This window comes from Hylobates moloch, unplaced genomic scaffold (assembly GCF_009828535.3).
Source record: "Hylobates moloch isolate HMO894 unplaced genomic scaffold, HMol_V3 SCAFFOLD_21, whole genome shotgun sequence".
Classification (NCBI taxonomy): domain Eukaryota; kingdom Metazoa; phylum Chordata; class Mammalia; order Primates; family Hylobatidae; genus Hylobates; species Hylobates moloch.
The window spans coordinates 52,484,845-52,510,769 of NW_026652296.1; the positions used below are offsets into that span (position 1 = coordinate 52,484,845).

The window sequence follows — 25,925 nt, forward strand, 5'->3', positions numbered from 1 at the left end:
ATTACAGGTGCATACCACCATGCCTGACTAATTTTTGTACTGTTTTTAATAGAGTCAGTGTTTCACCATGTTGGCCAGGCTGGTCTCAAACTCCTGACCTCAAGTGATCCTGCTGTCTTGGCCTCCCAAAGTGTTGGGATTGCAGACATGAGCCACCATGCCTGGCCATTAAAACTATCTTTAAAGACCCAGAGAACTACAACAACTTAATGATCAGGGTCAAACTGAAGGGGACATTGAACCTAGACAGGTAATAAGCAAGGAAGCTGCTTTTGCCCTGATAGGCTTTTGCTCATGATGGAAATTGTGTGTTCACCCTTTGCTAGCCTTGAAATGTGAGGAGCCTGCAGTCAAGAGCTGAGGCTTTCCCAGAGTGAGGAATCTCACAGGAAAGCTTCCCTGCAACAAGCTAAGACATGCAGATTATAGATTTGAAAATAAACCAAATAGAATACCTGGAAATAAAATACAAAACCTGAAATTAAACACTCAGTGGATGTATAGAATAGCAGTTTAAACAAAAAATTGGTGCATTACAAAAAGGGTCGGAAAAATAATTGCCCACAGAGCAGTAAAGAAAGATGAAGGATGGAAAATACTAACAACAATTCATTGACAGAGGAGATGGAGTAAAAAGGTTCATTTTATTTTATATGCAAATATATATACGGAATTTTAGAAGGAAAGAAAAAAATGACAGAAGCCGTATTTGCTTTCATGATAGTTTAGAGTTTTTGCAGAACTGAGGAAAGTGATCCATCTAGCCATCTCAAACACATATTTAGACACATTATAGAAAAACTGCACAAAATATAAGAAAAAAATACTAAATGCTGTCAGTGGGGGTGGGGGGAATACAAATTATCCTCAAAAGAACTGTATTAAGACTAACAGTTAACTTCTCAACAACAGCAATAGATGCTAGAGGGTGGTGGAAGTTTATCTTCGGTGTGCTAAAGGAAAATAACCACCAACACAAAATTTTATATCCAGCGAAAATATCATTCCAGAATGGCGGAAACGTGATACATTAAACAAATAAAGACATTTTTGCACAAAAACAAAAATAAAAACTCCAAAGAGTTTCCCACCAGTAGACCGCATGAAAGGAACTTCTCGAGGAAGTATAAGATGACGATAGACTGGATTAAGAAAATGTGGCACATATACACCATGGAATACTATGCAGCCATAAAAAATGATGAGTTCATGTCCTTTGTAGGGACATGGATGAAACTGGAAAACATCATTCTCAGTAAACTATCGCAAGGACAAAAAACCAAACACCGCATGTTCTCACTCATAGGTGGGAATTGAACAATGAGAACACATGGACACAGGAAGGGGAACATCACACTCCGGGGACTGTTGTGGGGTGGGGGGAGGGGGGAGGGACAGCATTAGGAGATATACCTAATGCTAAATGATGAGTTAATGGGTGCAGCAAACCAACACGGCACATGGATACATATGTAACAAACCTGCACATTGTGCACATGTACCCTAAAACTTAAAGTATAATAATAAAAAAATAAAAAATAAAAAAATAAAAATAAAAATAAAATAAAAAACAAAAAGATGATGATCCCAAATGGGCAGAGGATACAAGAAAAAACGTTTCACAAAGAATATGTGAATATGTAGACATATCTAAATGAACCATGATCATAACACAGAATAGTAATGTCTTATGTGTTTAAAAGTCTATTAGATTAAATTTCAAAAATAAATTGATGAGGGACCAGTGGAATTAAATTTGTTCCAATGCCCTGGTATTGCCCAGAAGGAGAGTAAACATGTCTAAGTTTTATAGTCAAGAAAATAAGGCATAACTATGTTTGTTTCCTAAAAAGGCAAATCTTTATATTGACAAAAATGAAAAAGATTTTCTTCTACAGAACAAACAAAAACAAATCACTATGTGGTTAATTGAGACTTGACAATGAGCAGAAACACTGTCTATAGGCAGCCAGTTTCCACTCTGCAGTTTGCCTTCTGGGAGAAGATCCAATAGGTACTGGCAAGGAAGAATCCATTTCCCCATCAAGCCTCAAAAGATTAGAGGAGGCACAAATGCATTACTTTAAAAAAATATTTTATTTTAAATCCCTAAGTTTGCCTTTTCTCTCCCAAACACTGGAGATATCAGCCGCATTTAAGGTTCTGTCTCAGAGCCCAGCGGTAGGTCTAACAAGACTAACTTCAAGCAGAGTGATGAGTCACTCACCCTGTTAGAAAGATGTCAGAGGGGAAATAAGGAAAATCAGTCTATATTCCCTTGGTGGAGGAAAAAAAAAGAGCCAGTAGCTACGTGATGAAATGTTCTTTGGGAATAAATTAAAATGCCCTAAAGCTTCCCGGAATTCTCTTTTGATGAGCTAAATTAAAACAGAAAATCTGTGTTCTAAGAAGCATCAAAGACAAATTAAGCATCAGAGAAAAAGTAAATTACACATTTATTGACTGTTTTGTGAGGTTATGGAGATAGTTCATTAAAAATTCCCCTCAAAAGATGATTCTTCTTATAAAGAGAGTCAGGAGCTACAAAGTGATCAATAAACATTGGCATATTCACAACAGACTCAAGGCAACTTGTGATTAACCGTGTTTTCTTTTTTCTTTTTTTTTTTTTTTTTTGAGACAGGGTGGTCTCACTCAGTCGCCCAGGCTGGAATGCAGTGGTGCGATCTCGGCTCACTGCAACCTCTGCCTCCCGGGTTCAAGTGATTCTCCTGCCTCAGCCTCCCAAGTAGACGGGACTACAGGCACCCACCACCACGCCTGGCTAATTTTTGTACTTTGGTAGAGGTGGGGTTTCCCCATGTTGGCCAGGCTGGTCTCGAACTCTTGACCTCAAGTGATCTGCCAGCTTCAGCCTCCCAAAGTGCTGGGATTTCAGGCATGAGGCACCACGCCCGGCCAACCGTGTTTTCATATGTTAAAACGAGTATCTTTGAAGTGTTCAGGAAAAAGGCAGAAGGTCATTTTTGTAATGGATCGATTCAGGGTTGAGCAGGACCACAAAAGGTATGGATTCTCTCTGCACTGGCGGTTGGGTTCTTGAGTTGTTCCTAACATTGTTTGTACACATAAACAACTTCCTATCGGCTTTGGCAAACCCAGGTATGGAAATCTCTAGGAAACCAATTATTTCACCGAGTCAGAAGACTGTCCAGAGTTTACTGCATCCGTCTTGAAAATTCTACCACTACGGATTTCATAAAAAGGCACACCTCAAACAAAACTGAAACCCACATACACTCAAGGACTCAATCAAATATCTCACTGCTACAAAACATGCAGTTGAATGTTTCTCCAGAATTCAGAACTCTACTGGAAAGGAGCTAAGTATTCCCTTCTAAGAGTGTCTATTGTTGTTTATAACATAACAAGTTTCCGTGGGACTTATGTGCAGCAATGTACAACATCATTTTGTGTCAAATTGAGGCCATAATATTTTATTGTACAAGTTGCTTCGAGGGACCACCTACTTCCGTTTTCCCCACTGCCCTCAAAATTACTTACAAAAGGAATAAACTAATGGAATCTCTTTTTTCATAGGGAAAAAATGAACTCCCCATATGAAAAGAGCCTAGTGCATGTCACAAAGTGGGACAATCTAAAATAAACTTTTCACATGTGACTGGCCACATTTGGTCCCCTACCAAATAGCGACCAGAAAGACTGAAGGTCCTGGCTCCCATGCAGAATTGAAACAAATTTTTAGCCTGATTTTGATTGAGGCATATTCTCCTGTGACTGCTGTTGCAGGATGGTGAAAATGTTGGGAACTCTAGATGACACGTACATTGTTGAGCAAACCGCTAGCAAAGTCACACTTTGAATGAGGTTTCATGTGTAGTTTGCTCTAAATTGAGCCAGAATAACTACTTCTTTGCCACTGAAAAACTGTTAACTTTGAGCCATTGGCTTTTCAAATTTCTTTTGCTGAAAGATTTACAAAATATCTGTTTGTTACTTTCAAAGGAGTTGTTTGTTTACCAATGGCTTAGAAAATTACATCGATATGATTGGGGTTGATCAAGGTTCAGAATAGCTCAAAATAGTAATATCCCAGAGCAACCAGTAATGTAAAAAAAGAGCTTCTTCCCTGTTAAGAACAAGATTGGGAACATGAAACACATTATTACATTAGTTAGAATAAGTGGATGAAGAGAAAGTAAATTATTATATACAACTACATGGTGAAAGAAATGGAAGAACAGGAAGAAATATGACGTCATGTAGCCTATACATACTTTGGATGTCTGCAAAAACTTAACTATGATTAATTTCTAGTGAAAAAACTTCATCCCATTTGTAAATTAGTTGAGGGAGGAACTCTATTCTCCTCAATAACCTGTGGCAAAGTTTGGCATGCTTTCTTCTTCATAAGAAGGTTACAATTGTCTTTAATATTACCTGCTGCAATGTCAGCTCACGTTCCTCATCCAAAACCCAGTAATGGAACCATTCATAAAGTTCTAGATGTCACGAGATCACTCTGTTTTCTTATCTGAATGAATGGAACTGACTCCGTGGACTTGTTTTAGAGATACTATTGATCAGTTTCATTTCCTTGGGTTGTTCCTTGTTTTGTTTCTGCTTTTGCTAATTTCCCTCGTGTCTATGTCAAGATTCAAAGCCTATTTCAGTACTACATGTGGAGAGGGATTATTTCAAAGCCAATGTTACTGTAGTTTCGATCCATGCCCCACAGTTACAGGAGCATCAGCGACTGCTATGCTGGCCTGGCCTCTCCTCCCCACCCATTTATTAACACCTACTTTGCTGTCCTGTGCTTTGGTCTTTCTTCACATGCCTCACACTTGATTTTGTTGTTTTACTCTGCCGTCTATTACTGCTCCTCTTATCATTGTCATTTCCCTTTATTAACCACCATGTCCTACAATGTTAACAGTCATGATTTATTATTTTGTTAATAAAATCACAGCTCTAAGGCACAACGTTTTTAAGCCATGAAGAAAAACCCTCAAGAAATGCTTTAGTTTGACATGGAACCAACAATCTTCAAGGGAAACCTTCAAATCCAGACACAAAAAGATGGTCATGGAGCAGCCTCATGGAAGAAAAGCATGGAAGGAAAGAGGAATTCATCACGGTACCTATTTACAATAAAAAATGCAGACAATAGAACTACTAAAAATTCATAGAAACACTTCAGATCTCTTTCCAAGGGGCCAAAAAGGAAGAAATAAAAAATTGTTATAAACATGGCTGTTAACATACACTGTATGTTACCTATCTACCCAATTGCTATTTCCCCTCTATTTCTTTGATGATAAAATATCAATTTTGTTCAGGTACCTGATGACCATGGAATTGAGGAAAACTGAACTCTCTCTAGCCTTGTGAGTGAATCTTAATTACTCTAAGCCAATCATGAAAGTTATACCCTACTGCCCATAATTGGTTTAAGAATGGGAATATGAGGCCATTGTACCCAATGAGGAAACACCAGCTAGGGGGGATGTAGGAAGGTTTTTCTCAATCCTAGGAAGGGTTACAAAATGAAGACATTTGCTCCACGGCCTTTGAGTGGTTTTATGTAAGGTTATGACGTGTGGAGCTAGGGCAGCCATCTCATGACTGAGTTCACAGCCTGGAGCTAGAAGGCAACAACAGTGGAAATTCTAAAAATACCTGGAGATGAAATTGTTAAGCCACTAAATTAATCATTGCTACAACTGTAGTACCTCTGAATTTCCAGTAATGTGGCTTACTAAATACTCTAACTGTTGAAGCCAGTTTTAATTGGGCTTAATGTAAAACCGCGGCTGAATGCACCCTGACTGCTAATAAATAGGCCAAAAGTTATTAGTTCTTTTCATGTCCAGTTATATCCAGGGAAGAAGTTTAAGGGTGCTTCCACATTTACTGAGGTTGATTTTAATCATGATGACCTAGAGCAGTAACATGAAAATCTTTGTATGGGTTATTGATACTGAGAGTTATAGAATTTAAATACAGTAATGATTTTACATTCACATTTTATCTGTAAGTAAAATAGTTAACATTGTTGAACCAAAACACACACATGAAAAAAAAAAGCAAAATGAAACTCTGAAAAGAACCATATTCCCTAAATTTTTTTGAAATACAAAAACTAGCTGAGCCATCAACCATGAGCAAAGTCTATTCTGTCAGTGTACAAAGTAATGACAAATTTAAATCCAGACAGCACAGATTAGAAATGTATGTATCTGAATATATCATCTGAGACTGATTATTATTAAAGTATTTCTTAAATTTCAGTCAAACTGGATCTTTTGCTCTAAATAATTTGAGCATTTTAAAAAGATCAATCCTGATTGGAAAGTATAGCAATTTCTGAAATTATGTTAAAAATTATTCCACTTTATTAGTGCATAATCAACCTGAGACGGTGGCTGAGAAGATCTACATTATATGTTTATATGAGAAACATAAAAATTAGCACCATATCTAAGTAATTATTAATTCTTGCTTGAGAATCTATATTGCCAACCCTAAAAACTTAGAAATTAAAAATATTAAATAAATGTCTTATATAATAAATATGAAAGCATAAGAGCACAAAGAACCATGAAAACATATTTAGAATTATCCACAAGAAATCTATAAGAAGTAAATTGGTGAATGAAACATACAATTAAATAAAACTAACGTTTTTTAACTTTGAGGACACAAAAAATACTTGTGTGGAATGGCAGTACTTTTTAGCGTCGATATTTTAAATTGAAAATAGAAGGGCAGGAAAATTGAAAAACACAATTTCCACAAACAGAAAACTATTCAGTGATGAATCAAAATGGAAGGAATGTTCTAAAACTGAGATGCCATTTGCTAATCTCAAAGTATTTCATCTACAGATATTCAGTTCATTCAAAGTTAATATTCATGAGACAATTAATTTTAACCAAACAATGAACATAAGATAATTTTAAAGCAGAGCCCCAATCAACTGTTACTATGGGAAACAAAAGATTTGCTTGTCTGTGATTTAGGAGACTATTTTGCTGGATAAAAACCAAAGTGATTTTGGTGTAGGGCATCCTCTGCTGGACAGAGGGTGGCATTACAACATTACATCAGCTATTTAGAACAGAAGTTTACTTACTAGTATCCAAACTGAAGGTTTGGTTAGTCTCTGATTCTCCAGGCGAAAGGGACTATAAAAATACCTTTGTCTGAGCCATACCCCAGATTAGTTAAAGCCAAATCTCTGGGGCTGGGTTCTGCACATTTGCAGTTTTTAAAAGTTCACCAGGTGATGATAAATGCTTACTGAATATTGCTATATTTTTACCTTCATTGAGAAAGATACGGGTTTCATATGCAAGAACTGATCTGAGACTGTGTACAAGGTACTTATGTAAACTAGCAAGGTTTTATTCTTACTAAATGGAAATCAAAAAAAATAATTGTGTATTTTAATTCAGTTCCGCTTACCTTGGGCTTTTCATCCAGGATCTGCTGACGTATTTCCTTGTGTTTCTCTACGAGTTTTTCTTGCCGTTTACTTTGCGCCTCTTCTAGCTATAAGAAAAGTTACAAGAAACGTTATTTTCATCTAAACGTTTAAAAGTGTACATTTTCAGAGAATACTGAAAGCTTTTCAGATCTATGGCTTACATTTGATTATTTCATCTCCTGATCAAGAACTACACTTACAAGTATAGGAAACTGTAGTAAGTGTTGAAGCTAGGTGACAGGAACATAAGGGTGGGAGGTGGTGATCAATGGACTGTACTGTTCTTACCTTTTTATAAATATGTAAACATTTCTATGACATTAAATTGAAAAAAAAAAAGAGGACAGCCCTTCGAGGTTGCCATCATCTCTATCACTGACGACAATGAAAGGTTCTTTTGGGAAAACTATCATTTACAATATGTTTCTGGGCTCTTGACTTTGGAAATGACTCAAGTGTCTATTTTTAGGTGAATCCTTTTACATAGTGGTTTGCAATTCAACTTACAGAAATGTTGATTAAGGAGTGCCCACCCTGTGAAACAGCTCTGCTAGGTGCTAGTGATAAAAAGATATGACAAGGCATGACATTTCCTTCCAGAAGCTCACAGCGAGCTCACCAGATGTTCACACATGGTTCGCAAAGGAAAGAGCGTGATGAGCCCACGTACCCTCTTGATATACTGCACCACTTCCTGGATATATGACCGGATCATCTCTGTCTTCTCCCTAAAACAAATGACGAATACATCATTATACCAACTCATCCAAAATTGACAAACGGGAATCTCAGACTTCTAGATGAAAGGTTACAGAACTCTCAACATTCCTTTTCTTTTTTCCTTATTTTTATTTATTTATTTATTGGAGACAAGGTTTCGCTCTGTTGCCCAGGGTAGAGTGCAGTGGCACCATCAGGGCTCACTGAAGCTTTGACCTCCTGCGCTGAAGCCATCCTCCGGCCTCAGTCTTCTGAGTACCTGGGGATACAGGTGTGCGCCACCACACCCAGCTAATTTTAAAATTTTTTTGTAGAGACAGAGTCTCCCTGTGTTGCCCAGGCCCCTCTTGAACTCCCGGCCTCAAGCGATCCTCCCACCTAGGACTTTCAAAGTGCTGAGATTACAAGTGTGAGCCATAGCAACATTCTTATTACTGCTACAAGAAAGGTATAATCTGCCAGCCTCGGGACAAAGGTCAGGTTCCTCCCAAGGCACAGGCTCTGTTTTCACTAAATGCCAGGAAGGTTATGGGTAGGAAGTGAGGATTTAGCCTTTCCCTGAGGGAAGCTCTTTGCTTACTCTTTATCTAAAAGGCCCTGGGTGTGCCTCACTCCTTTATTGAACCACTCTTTGTTTGAGCCTTCCCTGTTAAAAACCTTACCAAAAGAATCTTTTGAAAGGCTGAGTAGAGGAGAAACTTCACGAAGGAGTCTGTGACTGGTTATGAACCTGTGACTCTGATGTACAGAATAAAACAATTCCCAGGTGAACTGTTGGGGAGAAGGGACATTTTGACTTACTCTTCCATCTGACCTTTGTCTTTGGATTTAGCTTCTGTTATCTTCTCTTGCCTCTTTTTATCCATTTTCTTCTTTAATTCTTTCTTTTCTCTGAAGTCGCAATGGAAGTAAAAGAGAAAAAAGGCAAATCAGATGAGAATTTGTGTTGAATAAATTTAGATGCACATGTCAATTGTAATGGGAATGAAGGCTTACTTCTCACAGATTTCTTTGAGCTTCTTTAACTGATTGTTCTGACACTCTTCTGCGACATCCGTCAACTTTTGAATAAGCTGGAAAAAGAAAATGTCAGTTTGCTATTTCAAATGATCACAAACAGAGCTTCCTTCCCACCTCCCTCAAACAACAGAATCTATAGTTAGAAAATCTGTGATGGATGTTTCACAATAAAGTTGTCAGACATCTAACATTGGCAATGAGGACAATTTAGAACCATCATATTATCTAGGCTTATGGGTTTTAACATGAAATTCTTCTTATTATCTCTTTTTAATTAAACAATTCATTAGATGGTTGTGGCAGTTACTATAGCCCAGCTCAGTGCGAAGACAACTTACAGTGTAGACCTGGTTCCAATCTCTACCCTATGACTTCTTAAAATTGAAATTTGGGGCAAGACCCTACATTTTCAGAACCTACATTTTCTCAGTTAATCATTGTCTTTATGTCTTGGAGGTACTGTGAAGGTCAAAATAAAAATAAGTATGACACAAATGTAAGTTATAATCAACAGCAAGTTATAATTCTTGGCTCACAACTATCATTCATTGCCGAATTGCTTTCAGGATGACATGAGTTTCCCATCTTAGAAGTTGACATTTATGTTCTTGCGTGGGTAATTTCCCGTAGATATAAAGAACATCAGAAATTCTCTTTGTGCTTTCATTGAACTGTCACTACATCACTGTGAACATAAGTATTTATTGTCATACATCTATTATCAAATCAAGCCCCAAGGAGGCATCAATTTTGTTTTTGTATCCTTGGTACTCTGCACAATTCCTAATATTCACTTGATGCCCAGTAAGTGTTTGCCAATTACATAAAGGTAATTCTGCCTGCTAATCTTTTCCTTTTTTCCTCATGAGGAACCTGGAGAACCTTCTGCAAGGTTTTCAGGTGGCTGTAGCAATTGGACTCAACCCTTCTTACTGGAGCACCATAGATGGTGTGGACATCCTCTGAAAGCCCCCCACTGCTTTTCCTATAGATGGAGATTCTCTTTCCCAAAAACATATAAGGCAAGCTAAGTTGACTAGTCTTGTACAAGTGGTAGCTGTAATAGTGACAAGACAAATCATAATACCACAAACGTTTGAGACAGCCAAGTATAAGGGGCTCCCCGGAAAAACTCCAACGGGCCTGCTCACCAGGAGAAATGCACACTGAGGTGGAGCCACAGAAATCCACCCCATTTGCAGCAGGGAGGAGCCTGGCCACTCCTCTTCCTGGGTGGAACTTGGAATTCAATCTGCAAGGTGGGAAGCACACTAGCAGGGACTCCAGCCTTGCGGAGAGAAGCTGTTTCCCTCTTTTCCTTTTAACACAATAAAACCCTGTCCTCCTCGCTCTTCAAATTGTCTTCAAGCCTAACTTTTTGTGGCCATGTGACAAGGACCCCGTCTTTAGCTGAGCTAAGGATAGGGTCCTACAACACTTTAACTGATAATTTCTATATGTCAGGCTTAGTTTTAAAAGATTCACATGTGGCTGGGCACGGTGGCTCACACTTTAATTCCAGCACTTTGGGAGGCCGAGGCAGGTGGATCGCTTGAGGTCAGGAGTTTGAGACTAGCCTGGCCAACATGGTAAAACCCTGTCTCTACTAAAAATACAAAAAAAAATTAGCTGGGCCTGGTGGCAGGCGCCTGTAATCCCAGCTACTTGGGAGGCTGAGGCAGGAGAATCATTTGAACCCAGGAGGTAGAGGCTGCAGTGAGCTGAGATCGCACCACTGCACTCCAGCAACTCTGGGCATACTCTAGGCAACAAGAGCAAAACTCCATCTCAAAAAAAAAAAAAGATTCACATGTATTTATTTAATTCTGAGAACTGCCCTATGTAGTTGGTGTTATTATTTTTGTTTTACATAAGAACACGCTGACACACCTGGCTCAAGTTCTGGGCTCAGGGCCCCAGAGCTGGTAAGTGGCTGAGACGGGTACAAACCCAGACAAATCAGGTTGCATGACTTGCAAGAGAATTACAATATGGAATCCACATTCATTTAAAATTATCATGAAATTTGATGCATTCATCTGTGAAGTGGATTAAATCTGAACAAATATTAACTAGGACTTGGGCCAGCAGAAAGCCTATTTGATCATTCAAAAGGGATTGCCTAATCACGATTATCACAGTTGAAGAAATCATGAGGCATTACTTTGTAGTCATGCCACTTATCAAGCTGTCTAGATGTAAAATTCCAATGTGCAAAGACTCTGGCCATTTCCTTGGGGTCTCCTGCAATGCCTCTATTTAGCTGAAAGTGTCCTCTCACTAGCACCTTCCCTTCCCTAGAGGGCTTTTCTCCTCTTCCAATCACTTGAAGGAGTTACAGAGAGTTATCCAGGGATCACCTTCCTTGGCTGCAACATCAGAATCACGTGGGGGAACTTCTTACAAATACAGATTCCAGGACCTATGGACTCCAAATGTCTAGGGGTAGGGCCTGGGAATCAATATTCTCAAAATCTCCCGAGGTGATTTGGATGCTTTGTGCCAGACTTGAAGTGGGAGGTTGTCTTGGTGGACCCTCCCTCATTCTACAAACCACTGCTAAGTCTCCCAGCAACTCTTTTGAATTCAGTAACAATTATATTTCTGTTTCCATGTTCTCATCTCTATCATTCCCCTGACTTCAGAATATTTTCTTGATTATGCCAGCATCTGCTCACTGCTCACATGTACTGTTTTCCTTCCACCTACTGCCCTCATCCTTAGCAGCGTCGGCATCTAGTCAACGATGAGACTAAGCTTGAGAACTCACAGACCTTCTCCCACTCAGTTCTGGTTTGGTGTCAGGCTCCACACCACTGTCAGTGCCGCACTCCCTCCAGGCTCCCCAGAAGTTCCCTGTCTGCTGTGTCCTCTTGCCTCCATCTTGGCTCCCATCACACCCCCTGCATTTGCCCTTTACCCCTTGTAGAACTAGTTCCCACCTCCTGTGGTCCCAGAACACACACTTATCTAAACTATTCGATTCAGCCACGATGCAATGAATATTTATTAAACACTTACTAAATAGCAGGCACTGTTCCAGAAACTCTGAGCTGATGACCTGGCTTTCTAGATCTTGCTACTCAAAGTGTGGTCCAGGTACCAGTGGCAAGAGCATCACCAGGGAGCACATTAGAAATGTAAGTTCACAGGCCCTACTCCAGATCAGCTAAGTCAGAATCTACATGTTCAACAAAATTCCCAGGAGATTTGAGTGCACATTAGAGTTTGAAAAGCATCGTCTAGGTGGTTGTGGAAGATGGAGACAATCTGGAAGAAACCATTTCAATTTCTCTCTGCCCCTTCCCTTTCTAAGCCAGCCGCAGGTGATTCTCCCCTTTGACTGCCCAGATAACTCTGGGGGTTGGCCCCCTAATTGGCTTTTCCTATAGGGTATCATTTACAGACATACCTTTTGTACGTAAATACCTTCTTATTGCTCCCACAAAGGGATGTCACCATTTCAACCTTCCATTCTTAATAAATGTTTAGAATCCCAGGCGCTATACAAAATAGGCACTGAAAAAAATGATTGTGGATGAAATCTTTTAAGTTTCAAAACTACACTGGACCCAACCTCAGCGATAGCTATGAAAGCTCACATTCAAGCCACAGGCTGCCTTATTGGAAATACTTTTAAAATTATATAGGTTTGGTGTTTAACAAGCTAAATTTTGTTCCTTTAGGAAAAAGCATCTTAATGTGAAATCCAGGTGAATTTTTTAAACTGAGGCTTTTGCATGCAATTAAATGAAAATGGTGCTTCCCTAGAATCCCAAGGAGTATATGTTTTAAAAGGATATCTCTGTTTAATATGTAAAATATGTAAATGTCCTACTGTGCTCAGTTCACCTTCATCTCCCTCATAGTGCCTTACTACACAGCCCCACCTCTGCTCATCTCAGCTTTTTTTTTTTGAGGCACAGTATCACCCTGTTGCCCAGGCTTCAGTGCAGTGGTGCAATCTCGGCTCACTGCAACCTCCACTTCCTGGGTTCAAGGGATTGTCGTGCCTTAGCCTCCTGAATAGCTGGGATTCCAGGCGTGTGCCACCATACCCAGCTAATTTTTGTAATTTTAGTAGAGACAGGGTTTCACCATGTTGCCCAGGCTGGTCTCAAACTCCTGACCTCATGTGATCTGCCCTTCTCAGTCTCCCAGAGTGCTGGGATTACAGTTGTGAGCCACCGAGCCCAACCTCAGCTATTTTTTAGAAGACCCTCACTATTACTGAAATTCTGCCCATACAGCATTTACCATTTTTATTTAAATTTTGTCTACCGAAGCTCCAGGAGACAGAATAATTAATATTATGATTTTGTTAATATTAAATAGTATGCCACTGCTGTCCAACTCACATTAAATTGGCAATGGGATTTTATACGGGCATCAATAATTTAATCTCTTTTTTATGCTACAAAAAGAGGATTTGGGGTACACTGTAGTTTTCTCTACCCAATACTAACTACTTCTCCAGGAAGAACTTCCTCTGCTTTCTGAGAATGGCCTCTCCCACATGCTTCCCTTGGGAGCTGATGTGTTTTTTTACCCCCCATCTCTTGGTCAAGGTAATTGGTCCAGGAGAGGCATTAATCCAAGTTGGGTCAGTCATACTCTGACTTCTGGTTGCAGGCTTGGTCATCATAGGACCCAAACAAGGTTTTCCCCAAGATTTTTCCTACATGTAAATGGAGAAATAAAATTCAGAAGGGATCAGTGCCTGTATTTTCTATCAAGAGGAAGTCTGTCTGCCACTTTGGAAAAGAATAACACTAATATGCAGAGAAAAGCAGGGGCAGAGTTTGGACAGCCCCCTTTTTTATGTGATATACCTTTTGTACTTTTCTAGTATATACCCTTCTGGCCTAAGTTAGTCCAGCATGGAATTCTGTGGCTTGCAATCAAAAGAATAAGGACAAAATAAAAACAAACAAAAACAGAAATAAAACAACTCTGCTTAATCTCTAAACAAGATAAACTTCTGTGTTTTGGGCTCAAAGTTCTTACTGCATAAGATGTGAAAATAGTACCCAGAAGAGTGATTTTTCATATAATTGTTGAAGTGCTTTTTGACTAACCTAAAGGCAAGGTATACCAACTTTTGGTGTATTTATCAGCAGGCTGGCTCTGTTCAAAGAGCCATTCAATCATTTATTAGTCACAAAACTCTGAAAGCAAACTGACTATTAAAGGTAGAGAAGAAGCAAAAATTCACTTGGACTTCCTAGGAAATAAATTAAGAGGGTATGTGGTAAACTGAATGGTAGTAAACAACATTTAATTTTCATTTTTGGTATTTTTTTTTTCTGTCCCAAAGGAACAGACACATCTCAATTACTTTGCTGGTTTGTTTGCCATTCATGATAACTCTCCCAGCTCAATGTTCCAAACCTTTTAAGGAGTTAAAAGAAAGGCCCTGGGGAATAAAACTTCACACTTGTTCTCAACTCTGCTAAATTTCACTTGGTTTAGTCATTTGAGGGCAAAGCAAATGGTTTCCACGGAGGAGAATAATTTCTCGACTCTAACTCAAAAGGGATAAAAAATATGTGGACAGAAATTTGTATGTTTGGAGTCTCTTCTAAGAAGGATAATCTTGGAACACAGGTAAAAAGCCGAGACTAGAATATTCATACTTTAGGCTCAACACATCTTCCTTTCCCTTCCACTAATGTCTAAAGAAGATGCCTCTTTCTTTCCTGTTAGTCAAAGCATTTACTCTGGATTTTCACCATACATTGTTCTTCTTCTACAAGAAATTAATTTACAAAACATCCGAACTAAGTAATGATCTACACAGCAAGCACATCACTGACAATTTGAAAACAAGGTAGTGGCAGGAGGATCCCTCGAAGCCAGGAGTTTGAGACCGACCTGGGCAACACAGTGAGACCTGTCTCTTAAAAAATAGAGAAAATTAGCTGGGCATGGTGGTGCATGCCTGTAGTCCCAGCTACTTGGGAGGCTGAGGTAGGAGGACCACTAGAGCCCAGGAGATGGAGCTGCAGTGCAGTCTTTGTACCACTGCCCTCCAGCCTGGGCAACAAAGCTAGACTTGGTCTCTAAAAAAGCAAAAACAAAAGCAAAAACAAGGAAGATGTTTATATGGGAGTGTGACCTGACCATTCATTCAAAGAATATTTACCTACCATGTGCCAGTACTATGCTAGTATTGATGGTCCAACCTTTCTCTGTGAGCAGACAGAGAGGGCCCTGTCCACCCAGAGTTACAATCTCTACTAGCTCCCTTCTCTTTTCAGAAGGAGAAAGTCTTGGACAAAAAGGGCAAGCATCTTGATCATTCTATGAGATATTCTTTCACACCTATAAAACTATTATTTTTAAAATTTCCATAGCTAAATAGAACTTATATTAAAATAGCTGCTTATTTGAGTCTCAATGTTATAATAATCTTTGAAATTTTTTTTCCTTGCTGAGCAAAGAAAAAATGAATGTGAAAGTCTGACCAAGGCTTCTATTCAATGTGGAGTTGCCACCTGATATGGTTTGGCTCTGTGACCCCACCCAAATGGCATCTTGTAGCTCCCATAATTCCCATGTGTTGTGGGAGGGACCTGGTGGGAGTTGATTGAATTATGGGGGTGGGTCTTTCCTGTGCTGTTCTTGTGATAGCGAATAAGTCTCACAAGATCTGATAGTACTATAATGGGGAGCTTCCCTGCACAAGCTCTCTTTGTCTGCTGCCATCCACGTCAGATGTGACTTGCTCCTCCTTGCTTTCTGCCACGATTGTGAGGCCTCCCCAGCCATGTGAAACTATAAGTTCAATTAAAACTCATAGTTTGGGTAGAAATTGCCCAGTCTTGGGTATGTCTTTATCAGCAGTGTGAAAATGGACTAATACACCACCTCGAGTAGAGAACTAGATAAATAAATTAAGCTACATTCATACAATAAAGTAATATGAAGCCATGAAAAAGCATTAAAAAGCATGACATGAAAAATCACCATGACATAATGCTAAGTAAAAGAAGCAAATTGAAAACTATATGGACTTGGATCTTTGTATGTGTGTGTTTGTGTGTGTGTGTGTGTGTGTGTGTGTGTGTGTGTGTGTGTGTGTGAATCCCATTAGGGTAATAATCAGGAAAGTTGACAAAAATGTTGACAGTTATTTTATTTCATATTTCACTACTAAAATATTTTGCTTATTTGTCATTTCTTGTTTAGTAGAAAATGCAACATTTTTGGGGAAAGCTAAATTATTTATTTTTCAAAAAAAAAAAATGACCCCATGTAAAGTCCGAATATCAGAGGAAGACAGATAGCACTACCACAACTGACAGTGGGGATACTTCCTGACACTGCAATTACTCCTGGCACATATTCTTCATGTAGGCAACCACAGAAGGGAGAGCATTCAAGTGTGTCTCCCAGATAGCTGGGAGAGCACATGGTGCTTGGAGAAATCATTCAAAGAGAGACAATGAGTTCCCTCAAGCTGTAGCAGGATATAAAAAACTGTAATACATATTTATATTTGAAGTGTGTATAGATTTCCTAGTCAATTCAGGTATTGTACAGAAAAAGGCTTTCATTAAAAACAATATTTTAGGTGCATTATCTTGTTGTTCCTCCTTACAGTTTCATGAGGTAAGAGATATTTTTATCTCCATTGAACAGGTGAGAAAATTGACTTTCAGGTGGTCATGCAGTGACTCGGTGGAGGAGCAGTGGCCTGAAATGAGGACATATGACCCTAGATCCCCAACTCAACACCATTCACATCCTGATGGGCCTGTCTATTCATAGCTGATCAGTATCTGCCCAGAGCTTGCAGTCTGAAACACAACTTTTTAACTTTCTGGGGCTGAACTCAGTTTGATGGTACTAAGGTTGGTTTGGGGTCCTGGAATGATTGCTAGTGAGACAGACACGAGGATTGTAAGAAGAACGTGAGCCATTAAGGTTGACGTAAAGAAAGAGGTGAATGGATATGATTAGAACATGTGGGAGATATGGGAAAGGGGAGAAAAGACAGGAAGCAAAGCAAAGTGAAGCAAAGCAAGGCTCTGCAGAGGATAACGCATATGGTGACTGCGAAAGAAATGAGGAAATCTCTTTGTGAAGCCGCTAAAAAGGAGGAAGAAGAAAGAAGACAAAATGGTGGGTCAAGCACATCTGTGGCTGAGAAGCAAAAACTCCTTAACATTACCACAAAATCCCTGCTCACTGGGTTGTGGGTGTTTAGTAGAATGCGATGCTAGAGCTGAATACCCAGAGTGATTGGGGACCCTCAGGTAAATCCCTAAGAATTTCCACCCCTCACCAAAGTCACTTTCAAAATTAAAACCTTACCCTAATGGTATAGACGAAACACAGGTTTAACCAGTGGCAGTTGATGAAAAACAGATAAATGAATTAGAACAGATTCCCCACCCTGTAGTTCTTCTCTGGAGCAAGTGTCCTTACCTGGGGTTTACAGACCCCCAAGCTGTTCATTGAGAGATATCATGGAGCACAAGCACTTGAATGGGGTGGAGGAAGTTCCATCTTTATTTTCACTCACTTCCGACTAAAGCAACCAGTACCTTTTACTGTGGATGTAGGGAGGGAACCACAGGGGTGATGTCCACAGGAACTATGACTTCGTCACCAACAGATAATACACTCAACTTGATGACCAAGCTGTAAAGAGCTCACTGTATTTCCCATTTCAAATAACAGAAATTGTAGGCTTACTCTAAAATGCATTTGGAGCAATGACACACACTCTAAAACTGTTTCTTCAACTTGACCATATAACAAGTCATCTGGGAATCCTATTAAAATGCAAATTTTGACTTAACAGGTCTGAAGTGGGGCCTGAGACTCTGCATGTCTAACACACTCCTAGGTGATTCAGGGCCCACACTTCACACTTTGAGTAGACAGACTGTAGAGTTATTTAGATGTAGAGCTCTAGGGACACAGATCCCTTTTTTTTTCTTTTTTTTTTTTTTGCACAGAAGTAGAGTCTACAGAGCTTGGTGTACATTTTACATCTCCTATGATGATATGAACAATTACATGAAAAATATCCTCTAGGTGCTTATCAATTGATAGAGTTAGGCAAATAGTTACATCTGTGCTTTCATACCCATTTTTTCCTGCTTTTATTATTTCATTTCTTAGTAATGTTTATTATACACACCCCCTGCGTGTGTGTGGTGACCGTGTTTTATTTATTTTCATCTCCAGTGTCTATCAGAATGTTGTGCAAATATTAAGTTTTCAATAAACATTTGACAGGGAGTTTACGGATGTCATGCTTTCTTTCTTAATTCTTGAACTGTGGATGTGGCATTTGAAATGCATAATCCTTCACCAAAGCACGTTGGTATTTAATCCCCAAAGCAATTTTGGGAGAAGAAATACTGTCGGCTTAATTTTCCTCATCACCCAAATACTCCTTTTAACCTGGGGCTTACTTCTTTTTTAATTACACTTCGGTTTGTCTAATTTAGCCTGGGAGGCCTGTTCATTATTTAGAACCACCAGCAAAGATAGAACTAACACTTCTGGGTGCCTTTCAGTCAAAAGATTTCCTGACAGAACAATCTCTGATTATTACAAATGGAGCCAGTAGGAAGCTTTGGCACACACGTCGCAGCTAAAGGCAGGTAGTAAAAATTGTAAGTGCTCCCAAATGGCCATAAAATAAACATTGTGTGGTTCTAATTCCAAGATATTCAGGCTTTAGCCTTCCTAACAAGGCCAGGATAGGGTGTGTGTAACAGGCACTGGGGCTTTATCTGAAACCCAAATCCACAATCACAGTGGTGCAGGGGTGAGCACTTTGAGTGAGTGGCTTACATTTGGCTTGGGCATGTATTTATGTCCCTCTGAACAGTCTTCAAAACTTTTACAACGTGTACTCACATTCCTTCTTAGGGAGAAGGAAGTGGAAGGGCATATGGTAGAGTTGCCACCTCTAGTAGGATTTCTACCACCTCCCTAGCTCCTCAAGTGCAATTTTCCCACCTACAAGCTCAGCTGGTTTTCCCCAATTCCCAACCAACCTTCTCCTCCAGGAGAAAAGCTCCTGAGCTGCTTTCCACACCCTCATCAGTGGGATTCCATATGGTGCCTCGTGCTCAGTCATTGTTTCTGGGATGTTTAGGTTTTGCACGACTTTCTTGTGACTTCGGCACCCTATTTCTGCAGCTCAAATCTCCCCAAGAGGCCTTCTTGGGATGTTTTGGCTTCTGTTTTCATCTGTACTCTGAATTCCTCTTTCAGGAATCTCCCGTGAGTATTAGGCTTCCCTCTCACTCTGCCACCTCTCCTCTGAACTGACATGTGTCTTTCCTTGGGGAATGGTCTTGCCCAAGGGTTGGGGCTCTGGGGAAACTCCAGATGATTATAGTCGGTGATATGGTTTGGCTGTGTCCTACCCAAATCTCATCTTGAATTCCCACATGTTGTGGGCGGGACCTGGTGGGAGGTAACTGAATCATGGGGGCAAGTCTTTCCCATGCCGTTCTCATGATAGTGAATCTCAGGAGATCTGACGGTTTTAAAATGAGAAATTTCCCTGCACAAGCACGCTTTCTTTGCCTGCTGCCATCCATGTAAGACGTGACTTGTCTTCTGCCATGGCTGTGAGGCTTCCCCAGTCACGGTGAAGTTTAAGTCCAATTAAACCTCCTTTAAATTGCCCAGTCTTAGGTATGTCTTTATTAGAGGCATGAAAATGGACTAATACTGGGGTGTCTAGACATTTTTTTTTTTTTTTTGAGATGGAGTCTTGCTCTGTCACCCAGCCTGAAGTGTAATGGCATGATCTCGGCTCACTGCAACCTCCACCTCCTGGGTTCAAGCGATTCTTGTACCTCAGCCTCCAGAGTAGCTGGGATTACAGGCACCCACCACCATGCCTGGCTAATTTTTGTATTTTTAGTAGAGACAGGGTTTCACTATGTTTCCCAGGCTGGTCTTGAACTCCTGAACTCAGGTGATCCACCTGCCTTGGCATCCCAAAGTGCTGGGATTACAGGTGTGAGGCACCGCACCCAGCTGGGATGTCCAGACTTCTAAGCAACATTCAACCTGTTAGTAAACTTGAGTCATCTGCTGGAGACCCCAGGACTCCTTAATCCCTTGGGCTGCTGTTGGCCTGAACTTTGGGACGGCTGTTTCCTAGGAGACCACTTCCCATAATGTACTAGGAAGCACAGCCCCAGAGCAGTCCTTGTGGAAGTTTCTTCAGATCACATCAATCCTCTGCTCAAAAGCTTCCAACAGCTCCCACCTCACTCCTAGTGAAGACACAGAGGCCTAAAGACCCCAAAAGATCTGTCTCCCACCTCAAAAGTCCCATCTCTCTGACCTGATGCCCTATAATCCTCTTCAGGCACAGCCACCCTGCTGCTCCCCCAACGCTCAGGCCCATTTCCAGTTCAGAGTCTCTGCGTGCCAATCCTTCTGCCTGGAGGAATCCTCCTCCCTGTGTTGGCTATTGTCAGTTCTTCACCTCTTAACTCAGATGTTGCCTTCTGCATAAACCTTTCTGTGCCTACTCTATTTAAAGTTGCCAAGCATACTCATCATCCTTCCCCAAACTGCCCCTCCTTATTCCCCCATTTCTGTTACTGTTTTTCTCCTAAGCCCTTATTACTACCTAACATACTACATATTTTACCAACTTATTTTGTTTGTGGTCTGACTCATCCTTCTACAACATAAGCTCCATAAAGCCTAGGATTGTTATTTTTATTTACTACTGTTTAAAAATATTTAACAAGTAGGTGTCTAATAAGCATTTGTTTCAAGGAATGAATGAATGGCTGAATGCCTAATTTATTAGGATTTCTTTTTAAGGTGATGAAAATGCTCTAAAATTGATTCTGGTGGTGGTTGTACGTATCTATGAATATACAAAAACCATTGAACTGCACACTTTAAAATGAGTCAATTGTATGATATGGGAAATAAAGCTGTTTAAAGAGAGACAGGCATGGCATTCCAGGTATCATAATGAAGAAGTTTGCTGTGTGTTCTCTGTGTGAGCAGGACACCAGTGCAACTCCCTTCATTATGACGACATTGGCTTGAAACCTGAACTAGCAGAGGCATCTACACAATGGTTATAAACTAGGGGCTCTAGAACCCGAGGACCAAGGTTCAAATCCCAACTGCACCACCTTCTAGTTGTGGAACCTTGGAAAAGTCACTAAATTTTGCTATATACATTTTTTATCTGCAAAATGGGGCTGACAATAGTACCAAACTCTAATGGTTATTGTGAGAATTAAATAAGCTGTTTCCTGTAAATGACTCAGCACAGAATATAGCCCCATGGTGAGTGTTTAGTATACGGCCACTATTTTAATTTTTGTTATGTTCTGGAGTACTGGGGATGAGTTGCTGGAGAAAGTCAGATGGCAGTGGTTGTAGCCAGGTCTCAAAGCCATTATTGCCCGTTAAAATTTACTTTGACTTTCTCAGGTCTGTCAAGGCAATCCCTCCCTAAGCCCGATCCAACCCCTGCCCAGCCATTCTTTCACTGCTTTGATCTTATTTCAGTAGTTCACAAATAAGGCAACCCCTCGAAATCACGCGGGGCTTGTTAAAAAGCAAATGCTGAGCCTCACATTTAGGTATTGGGCAGTAGTTCTTGAAGTCTGGTCCTGGGATCAGAAATAGGAAAACACCAACCCTACGAGAGATCTATTGAAAACTTAAGGTAGGCCCTAAAAATCGCCTCTAACAAGTTCTCCAGGTGATTCTGATGCATGCTCAGGTTGAGAACAACTGGCCTAGTTAGAATTTGATTTTCAATAAGCAACTCATGTGATTCTGATCTACCCATTGCATACAGTCACTGGGGGCTGTTGTACTAGAACAACAGAATTACGCTGAATCACCTATTACACAGTGATGGCTAAATCACCTATAGGCTTCCGACCCTGCAAGCTGAAGCAGCTCAGAATTCTCTCATATGCACAGACCCTCAGCAAAGAAATGGACAGTTTATACAAATATCTCTTAAAACCCATTTCTTCTGGATACACTACCTTAATTTCTATCAATCTTACTTACTTCTTTGGTTTTGGCATAAGCTTGTTTTCAAGGATATTTTATTGCTAAATTTATTTAATCTATCTGTCACAAATATTTATTGTGTCCCTACTATGTATAAAGGAATCAATAAAAATGGGGAGAATGTCTCAATTCATGAGAAAACATTTTGGAAAACAAAACGGATTATTAATGGTGAGGATGGCATTCCCTTTCACAGGGAGCCTTACGAATTGGGTAGCCAACATTCTGTGTTGGCCATTTAGGTACTGACTTTTCTAAATATAGAAGAGTAGACTGTATAATTTTTAAAAAATTCTTACAAAGCCCAGTGCTACCAAAAAAAAAGGGAAAATTTGTTTGCAACATGCTCTTAATTTCTTAAACAAAGATAAGTGTTTTCTATTTGCTTATGAGATTTCAAAGATTCCCAAAAGCAATTATAAACTCAACATAAGTTAGTGAAAAAAAATGATAAAATATAGCCTTATTGGCAGAAGACAGAGAAGCTTGGTAAAGATGCTAAGATAGTGGGGCTTATAAAAATAATAGTGTGATGGACACTGTGTCACCTAAACAATCTCTCAAGTTGGTGCCAGTCACACCTGCCCTTGTCTCCTTTTAGTTATCCAAAAGTATCCAAAGTTTCCTATAAGAGAGCTCCAGTTGCACAAACATAAATCATGTTTCTCAGGCTTACCAGTTTAATGTGTTCTCGCTTCTGGTATTTTTCACTATAATACTGTTCTTGCCGAAGATTAAGCAGCTGCTGCTGTTGTTTGTCCTTCAAGTCTATTAACTTTTGGGTCATTTCAGCATCCAGGGCAGCGAGGTCTTGCTCAATCGTTGATGAACCATGATCAGGGCTGCTGGGTTCCGATCTGCAAAGACACAGAGCTTGACTCACAAAACAGACAGGCCGTAACAAGGTGGAGGGAAGGTTATTCACCAGAGTTCCTCCTAGAGAAAGTTCTCTGTTTGGAAATACATATTTTCATAAGCCACTTGGGGTAGAGGGTGAGACCCCAAGGACAAGCTTAGCAACAGAGTGTCTCCAATCCCAGAGACTGAATGGAATTCATGGTGCTCTAGAAAGAGGCAGGGGCAGAAAGAAAAGGAGAGAGGCTGGGGGCCCTAGGCATGGCAGTGGTGAGAATCATAATCTCCCTTTGGGAAAAACAGTATCTAATAAAAAATTTTCAGGTTTTAATCTTTTTTGTTATTTTAAAATGTGACAAATGTAATGGCATTCCCAGTTACCTTTCGCATATGAAGACTTCAGCGGACGCTGCATTGAGTCGACTTTGTTAGAGGAAGCTAAAGATGTGCCCTATTTAGCATCAGAGGTGATGATTATAAATGGAGAGCATGTGTAGATGCCGCGTGCTGATAACCCTCCTGGCTGACATCTGAGTTCTGTTTCTTAACAATTTTGTTGTTGTTGTTGAGACAGAGTCTTGCTCTGTTGCCCAAGCTGGAGTGCAGTGGCATGATCTCGGCTCACTGCAACCTCCACCTCCCACATTTGAGTGATTCTCCTGCCTCAGCCTCCTGAGTAGCTGGAACTGCAGGCATGTGCCACCATGCCTGGCTAATTTTTGTATTTTTAGTAGAGATAAGGTTTCACCATGTTGGCTAGCATGGTCTCAAACTCTTGACCTCAAGTGATCGGCCCGTCTCAGCCTCCCAGAGTGCTGGGATTACAGACGTGGGCCACCGTGCCTGGCATCTTAACAAGATTTTTAACAGCAAAGACACACAATGAAAGTAAAGCTCTTTGGAGGCTTCACCAACTTCACTGATATCTTTACCAAATGGCACTTTCCATTGCAAGGGGAAAGAGATGCATTAGTAGTTCATTCTAAAATATTTCGAATGCTTCCTCTGAGCAGCATGACTTTCTCTGCATTGTTCTTAGAGAATTATACTTAGAATTATACTTAGAGATACTTAGAAGGTTAGGATGAATGTCAAAATAAATTAAAGCAATTATCATTAACTTAATGGTGTGATTCCTTCCAATTTTGTACTCTGTATTATCACCTGTAGGAAACAACGGAAAGAAAGAGTATTGGGAACAGGGTACAAAGAGCAGGTATGCTCTTTTCATTTATACGGAATCCCTTCCCGAAAGACTACCTAAGATATTCAACACATCAGACTCTGCCTCCATATTTTTCACCTGTGGTCTGATGGGCCGGGTAAAGTTTCTTAGAATCAGCTGTCCGTAATTCTGGTTGCCTTTTCTTTGAATTGGGCCAGCATCAGTGGCATCACATGGAGGAGCTGGTTGAAGCTGGTGTTAGGATCAGATTTTGTCAAATAAGGGATGCAGAATTTTCTCAAGTTTCTTTTTGCATTTTTATGTGCAATGCCAAATGAGGACGGACATTCTATAAGGCTCCTCACTGCAGTGTTGAGGGAACCTTACCTCTTGGCGTGACGCAGTTAACGCTGAATTATCTTTTTTCTTTTTTTTTTTTTTTTTTTTTTGAGATGGAGTTTTGCTCTTGTAGCCTAGGCTAGCGTGTAATGGCACAATCTCAGCTCACCGCAACTTCTGCCTTCCAGGTTCAAGCGATTCTCCTGCCTCAGCCTCCGTAGCTGGGATTACAGGCATGCACCACCATGCCCAGCTAATTTTTGTATTTTTAGTGGAGACAGGATTTCTCCATGTTGGTCAGGCTGGGCTCGAACTCCCGACCTCAGGTGATCTGCCCACCTCAGCCTCCCAAAGTGCTGGGATTACAGGCGTGAGCCACCGCGCCCGGCCTGAATGATCTTATATAGCAGGAAGTCATTGTAGCCAGGGCATAAAGGCATTTCTTCAATCAGTTCCAACCACTCCAGCAGAGGCAGCTCTCATTGCTGACCATCCCCCTATGTGCTAGGCAAACTCATATCCGAGTAAGTCGGTATACCCATCTCCAGCTTACAGTTGAGGAAACCATGGCTCTGTGAGATAACTGGCCAAGGACACAGCATGAGGTGCAGTAGTGCAACTTGCCCAAGGTCAAAGATTACAGGGGAAGAAGGGCAACACCTGTGCCCTTAAGAGCAACACAGCATGAGTGCATGCCATGTCTGGACCAAAACTATTTTTGAATAACCTGTTCTTCACACTATGTAGAAAGCTCACTTGAGATGATGAATATTAAAGAAATTGGTGTGACTCATCCCAATTTTCTACTCTATATTATCATCTGTAGGAAACAGGGAAAGACAGAGTATTAGGAACAAACCGGGCGTGGTAGTGGCTCGCGCCTGTAATCCCAGCACTTTTAGGGGCCAAGGTGGGCAGATCCCTTGAACCCAGCAGATCAAAGTTAGCCTGGGTAGTGAGAGCCATCTCTAAAAAAAAAAAAAAAAAAAAAAATTAGCCGGGCCTAGTGGCATGCGACTGTAGTTCCAGCTACCCAGGAGTCTGTGGCAGGAGGATTGACTGAGCCCAGGAGGTCGAGACTGCAGTGAGTGTGATCATGCCACTGCACTCCAGCCTGAGCAAAAGAGCAAGACCCTGTCAGAAGGAAGGAAGGAAGGAGGGAGGGAGGGAAGGAGGGAAGGAGGAAGGAAGGAACGAAACAAATTCAATGGACATAATGCCCATCCGTTCATTTATCTGAGGTGTTTTCAGGATTTTATTGCATATCAAGAGAGACGGAAGACAGGCAGACGCAATCAGACCCAC

General features: G+C 40.5%; 1 protein-coding gene across 5 annotated transcripts in view; it reads right to left on the reverse strand.

Annotated features, from left to right (window-relative positions):
- Positions 1 to 25,925, reverse strand: part of PLCB1 (phospholipase C beta 1) — a 767,658-nt gene that overhangs the window by 102,272 nt on the left and 639,461 nt on the right. For all 5 annotated transcript variants that reach the window (XM_032143066.2, XM_058433160.1, XM_032143068.2 and 2 more), the window contains 5 exons: positions 22,938 to 23,118; positions 9,191 to 9,267; positions 8,996 to 9,085; positions 8,145 to 8,202; positions 7,453 to 7,539 (listed from right to left, as the gene is read on the reverse strand). In XM_032143066.2, coding sequence (XP_031998957.1) covers positions 7,453 to 7,539; positions 8,145 to 8,202; positions 8,996 to 9,085; positions 9,191 to 9,267; positions 22,938 to 23,118 — 493 coding nt within the window. The remainder of the gene's footprint in view (positions 1 to 7,452; positions 7,540 to 8,144; positions 8,203 to 8,995; positions 9,086 to 9,190; positions 9,268 to 22,937; positions 23,119 to 25,925) is intronic.